Raw genomic sequence first — 6,235 nt, 5'->3', positions numbered from 1 at the left:
ACACACACACACACACCCCTCCCATTTACACATCTCTCTGGTATTCATCTTTAAAGGAGTTTGGTGAAGATGAGTAAGACACAAGACGTTCATGGGCAGATCCATGTCTCCAACCTTATGAAGAAGAAAAGGAATTACTTAAAAATCATATAGCCCTTTTGTGGTATTTTATATTTAAAACCCAAAGTTAGATAATTCCCCTCACGAGCAGCTGCAGATGCATAACTAATACCAGTGTAAAATTCCCAACCAACGTATCTTTATGGTATGTAAGTTAATACTGCCTGTTCAGTAGTGGGAGGTTCAAATCTGAGCGATAAAGTTCTGACACACAATCTAGATATAGTTAAAAATTAATGGCTTCAAATTGAATTTAAGAGGTGTTGAAGTTAAAGCGAGAGATCCGTTACTGCCAGCCAGTGTTGAGTCAAGAGTAGCTTTTCAGCTTTTCAAAGAACTACTGAATTTGATCCTGATGTGTCACTCATGTTCTGGGTAACATGCATGCAAGGTATCAGTTCACACACAGAGTAGAGATTATGCAACGTTGAGTCATGTTTGATTCAGAAAGCATGTACAGTGAAGTCAAGAACATTGTCTCTCTCTCTCTATAAATATATATACACACACACACACACACACACACACACACACACACACCTGAGTAAAGTATATATAGTCCACACCCATCACAATAAAGTCAACACTTTATAAAGAGCCGACCTGGGCCTTATCGGCTCTGACTTTAGAAACAACCCTCTAATCAACACTTGTCAGGTGATCAAAACCACAAACAGACACTTATGAATGGTGGAAAATTTATTCCAGGTCATACAGACCAGCAGAAGTGTGTGAGTCACAAATCAAACAAAGCAACCAGGTTTCTGTCTATGTGAACGTGAAGGTTCCCTATTGTTTGCTTCTGGGATTGTAGCAAGGCTCGTCACTGTAAAAGCCAGACAATGGTCAGGTGAGTGAATGGTAGCACACACGCTCACACACACACATGCACACCAGTCCTTTGTCCGATGCCATGCTGTGACCGAGTTTCCTTCACCCACATATTCTTGTCAGACTGTGAATGTGTGGGCGGAGTGCACTTAACTGTATAACAGCATATGAGCGGGGCAACTTTAAGAACCTGAGCAGCAGTGTGTGTATGAGTGAGATAGTAACAACAATTCAGGGACAGTGTGTGGAAGCCACACTCTCAGACCTGGTCTGCGCTTACAGCGATAGCTGGCGCTAATTAAAGCTGTGCTTCTGGTAATTGCCAACAGCCAAAACTTAATTTTAGGTGGTTTGCTGGGGAAAATCTGTATATTCTACACAAACCTCCTCTGCAACCTATAATTTAGCAATCCTAAAAGAAACTGAATATAAAAAACTGCACAATGTTCCTTTATTTAGATGAGCTGCTGGTTTATTTTTTTTTAAAGACAAGGGACTGTAAATCATGAGTCATAAACGTGTTACAAACATGGTTTGATTTTTTGTTATCCCATAAGATCAGTGGTGTTTTTTCCCTGGTGGCTGCTGATATTCGTGCTCCCCGAAAGAAACAATATGTACACCTCTCACTCATAAAACAGCTAAAAACCAAGAGGCAGAGGAAAAAAAAAAGACTACCCTAGTTGCTATTATGTAAACAGCAACATGCGCGGCTTCAATTATAATGACTTTAATTCTTTGTTGCTGTTGATTTAACGTTGAGCACAACAATTTTCATGCTGCCCATAATGACTTAATGGCAACAGCCATTACTGAAAGTAATTTAATGGTGGATGACTCAGATGAGCTCTCCTCTAAAATATTTACAGCATTCCCAAGCTTTCAAGAGTCACACTCATCGCTAACCCCTTCTCAGATAAAAGAGGATTTATGGAGAGCAGTGACACTAGTTGTCACCAGAAAACAAATACTAAAAAACTTAAGTGGGGATGAAAGCCGGTCCTACTCTTAATTCTGATCTTCACAATCATTATGGCGGATACATGCGCAGGTGCAGGACTTTTAGTGTACTGATCCTCGCCTCTGCAGCCCCTGCCGAAATGAGATCTCTCCAGTGTTCCTGCATGATTTTATTGTTTTCATGGTCTGTATTATAAGCACCCACCCACTACCTCCTCCCTTAGAGCAGCTGGATAAAATACACTTGATGGTCTGCCAAGAAGTGTGCTTTATTTCTTCTCTATGCTTGAGTTGCAGGGTTTTATCTTTCTCCAATAACCAGTCCTGTCCATGTACAATGATCTCCCACAGTCTCAGCGGGATGCAAACACAGAGAGGAGACACAGGGCAGCAATTGCCCATGTCAGGGAACAGGAGAGCTGCCACTTCTGCTCTAGTTTCATTGACTTGGATGGTTTGCATGTTACTGGCTCTGCATCCTCCTCTGCTGGTGGGTTACAGTACTCTCATGTCAATGTCTGCTGCTTCCCGCCAGCCACAAAGGATGTGTACTGTTAATATGTGCTCTTTTTTTTTTAACAAAACACAGATTAATAGTAAAAGACTGCAATATCGATTCCACAGAGTTTTAACAGAAACCTTGCATCAAGCAGTGCCCAGTTTAATTAAGTCAATGCTGTGCCGGCAGAGAAAGATGTGACCACACATTTACTGTAACTGGAGGAAATGAAAGAATTAACTTCAATCAAGGAGTTAAATCCTTTAAAGAAGTCAGAAAAAGGACAGACACATGACAACTGGGAAGGTAGGGAAAGTCAGCACTACAGAGGATCTTAATGGTTACTCTGCCTGCTAGTATTTACGCCTTTCCACATCTACAAAGAGGTGGGAATTAACAGAACTGGCGATGTGATATTAGTAGAAAAACTGGAGCGCACTGGAATTTATTTGTTAGTCGTTAGTAGTGTTATGGTTCACACAATGCTCTTAAATAATGTGATATGTCTTTTCAGTTGTCATGTCTTCTTTGGTTATTCAACTGCTAAAAGTCCAAAGCTTTCGACCTCATTTCTGTTTTCCAGATCTTTATTTGATAGGGAGACAATATATGACTTGTTAGCTGTAGCCTTTATGTGAATACAAATATTGATACTTGGTATCAATATAATGACACAACACTGTGAAGTATTACAATAATAGTTTGCACTGATTTTTCTGGTTTATTGACATCTTAAGACCACTGGCACCCTCTACTGACTATTAACAGTAATGTCCTGAGTCAGTTACAAACATTTTACTGACAATTTATGAATGAGTTATTTACAAATACAATGGCTTAAATCAATTTACATTAATTAATTATTTAATGAAGCTACTAATTTCCATATGCCATATGGTAGATTGATTCTAACATACAATACTTTTTAGCAGATTAATATTTTTGTTATCAGAATAATCTGGCGGGGGAGCAAGTAACAATGATTTTCTTTAACTATTTTGTCCAACCAACAGTCCAATACCACAAGTCAGTTTACTATAATAGAGAAGAAAGATAACCAAATAATAATAATTATTATTAATAACCAAATATTAGGATCTGAGAGGCTGAAACCAACCAGGGAACTTTACTTAAAAACTGGTCAAAAACTGTTTTTCTATTGGTCAAGTTGATTGATAAATCGATTATTTGTGCTCTGCCCTCTGGTTTATTCAGCTCCTCTCAATCAGGCTGATTGATGATGTGAAAATGTTTTAAAGTGCTTCATCAAGTTGTAGCCTAGATGAGAAGCTGCACAATAAAAGCTTACTGTAGCACTGTATATCTCTAATGGTAAGCTTGTAGAACACTTACAGAGTAACTGTGGTTGTGTTCTTTCCAAATGTTGACATGGGAGTAAATCAAAGTCAAGAGCTGGTAATCAGTTCTCATTTCTAGCATATTATTAAGTCCGGGACAGGAAGGAAAACAGTGCCAGACAGGTCAAACTGCAAGTATTACACTTGTAAGTTTGAGGGGACATCTTAGCAAGTGTTCTGAAATTGTTTGACCCAGTTATAATCACTGACCCAGTCCTAGTTCCCCAAAACAGGACAACATGCCTGCTGGCATCTTGCTGTTCACTTACCACAGAAATTCTTAAAAATATCATAAATATCTGTCAGGACCCAGAAATCTACAAAATCACTTAGGAATCTCTATGGCTCCTTTAAACAGCCCTTCTACAGAAAAGAAGATGTATAATTATAATTCTCTGAGGTCAGTTTTGTGCTTCTTACTTGTGGTTTAGGCTCACAGTGAGGAAGAGAGGAAGCACATACTAAAGCAGACAGGGTTCCTTATTCCTTATTTCCCTACGGGGATCAATAAAAGATAATTTATATAAACAAATATGGTTAGACTAATAACTTAGGCCAATATCAGGCTCCAATTTGATAAAAATTCGGCCATTTAAAGACATTCATCTTCAAAGTAATAGATGATCCTCACTGAAAACAGGCAGTTTTTCTAAAATATTATCTACATGTCTGACCTGAGAATTTATTCCATTTTGGACAAGTTGGGTTGCCATCAACAGGTTCGGGTCTGTCAGTCTCTACAAGCCTGCAGTTTCTACATTTAGAGCACTGTCTCTTGGTCAAAGAGGCATTTCCAATCTCCAAGAAGTCCACTTGATGAGAAACAGAGACAGCCTGAAAGTGCTATTTTTATTTAAAGGTATATAAAGTATATTTTTAAAAACATTCTATTTGAATATCCACTCTAAAACATGATTAAACAGTAGATTAAACCAAAACTATCTGCACTAGTATCGGCCTTTAAAAAACAATATCAGTCAAAGTCTATAAAAAATGCACGACAGCAGCTCTAGCAAGGAGCACCAAGTTCTGTCATGAACCCAATGACACCACAACCTGCAGTAGCAGCCACGCTCACTAGATGGTGACATCCCACTTTAAACCCTTCTGAAAAACTGATCTGGGCCACTGAGGGAGAGCAGAAAAAAAACTCTCAAATTACATTTGGAGGACCAGAGTTTGGCTTTTAAAAACAGCAGAATGGAGGACACGCACTTCAAAGTTTCCAGTTCAGCTCCACTGGGCAAGGGCACACAAGTGCAACAGTGGACTCCCTGATGACAGATGGACTCAGAGCAGTGAAGACAAGCAGATGTTTTGGGACTGTGATCTGATCAGCAGTAGAGACCCAACACCTCCCCACGCTAAAAACAGAGCAATAACAGTCAGAGCTGGGGGAAAAGCAGAAAGAAAGAGAAATGGAGAAGAAAAGGTGGGGAGTAAAAGGGGGACTGTAAGCAGCGGAGAGACATAAGAAGGAGAACGAGTAAGGAGTAGGAGCATAAGAGAAAGTGAGAGTTAGCGACACAGTGGGGAGTAGGAGAGCGGGGAGAAAGGAAAGTAAAAGAACTCAGAGAGGGGGAGGGAGAGTTTTTTTATCCTCATGTGCACTCAGTCAGAGGGGTCAGTGAGTGCGATTGTTCCTGGACTGCCTGTCAAAACAGTGCGGCTACCACAGTGCCTATTCATCTCCGCCCCGCTCTGAAATGCACGCGCGCACAAACCCATAGTAACACACTCACGTACGCATGAGCAAATGCATAAGAAGCCTCCAAAAGCTTTTAATAATGCTCTTATTAAAGCCTTAGCAACAACCCAACAACAGCATCAACACAGCCTTTTGAGACCTGCGTCACTCCACCACCATCTTCCACTGTGTTTGAGTTTCAGCTCTGTCATAAACATGCACAGGCAAGTGAATAACTGCAGTGTGAAAGTGACGGGCAACTTGTCGTGGAGAGTCAGGGAAAACATTTTCTTACCAGGTAAAGGAGGAACGTGTGCAGGCCGGTGCCAAGACCCACCGAGGACAGGATACCCAGGCCAACCCAGTAGGCACACCACAGCGTCTTCTTCTCCATGTAGCGCACATACTGCAGAGGCCAGAGAGAGGGACGGTCAACCACATGGCAGAGACACATGCAAAGAGTGTGAGGAAAACAAGTGGTGGGGGTGGTGGTGGTGGTGGGGGGGTTGGTGCACAGAGAGAGGAGGGGAGGGACAGACACAGAGTGAAAGAAGGTACGAGAGTGAAAGTGTGCAAAGCAGAGGGCACTTAAAAGGGTGGGAGAGGGCAAGTGAGTGGTAGAGAAAGAGAGTGAGAGGAAGAGAGTGAGAGGAAGAGAGTGAGAGAGAGACCTTTAGAGACAGAGGTTGTTGTTGAGTTTAGGACAGAGCCGTAGGGTAGGAGTGTTCAGCACACAGACAGAAGAACAGCACCATTATTCTTTTTGGTGGCAGCCAGCTC

At 41.1% G+C, this 6,235-nt stretch overlaps 1 protein-coding gene across 1 annotated transcript in view; it reads right to left on the bottom strand.

Moving 5' to 3' along the window:
- The window catches only part of LOC118331269 (vacuole membrane protein 1-like), a gene marked incomplete at its 5' end in the record, with an annotated part of 49,036 nt that extends 43,080 nt beyond the window's left edge, over window positions 1–5,956 (bottom strand). Inside the window, 1 exon segment of the mRNA XM_035666074.1 lies at window positions 5,751–5,956. Coding sequence (XP_035521967.1) covers window positions 5,751–5,956 — 206 coding nt within the window.
- Between the last annotated feature and the right edge of the window lie 279 nt (window positions 5,957–6,235).

This window comes from Morone saxatilis, unplaced genomic scaffold (genome assembly GCF_004916995.1).
Source record: "Morone saxatilis isolate NCDOM2014 unplaced genomic scaffold, NCSU_SB_2.0 Contig20, whole genome shotgun sequence".
Lineage (NCBI taxonomy): Eukaryota > Metazoa > Chordata > Actinopteri > Moronidae > Morone > Morone saxatilis.
The sequence above is the reverse complement of the archived record's forward strand: the minus strand, read 5'-3'. Positions and strand labels throughout refer to the sequence as shown.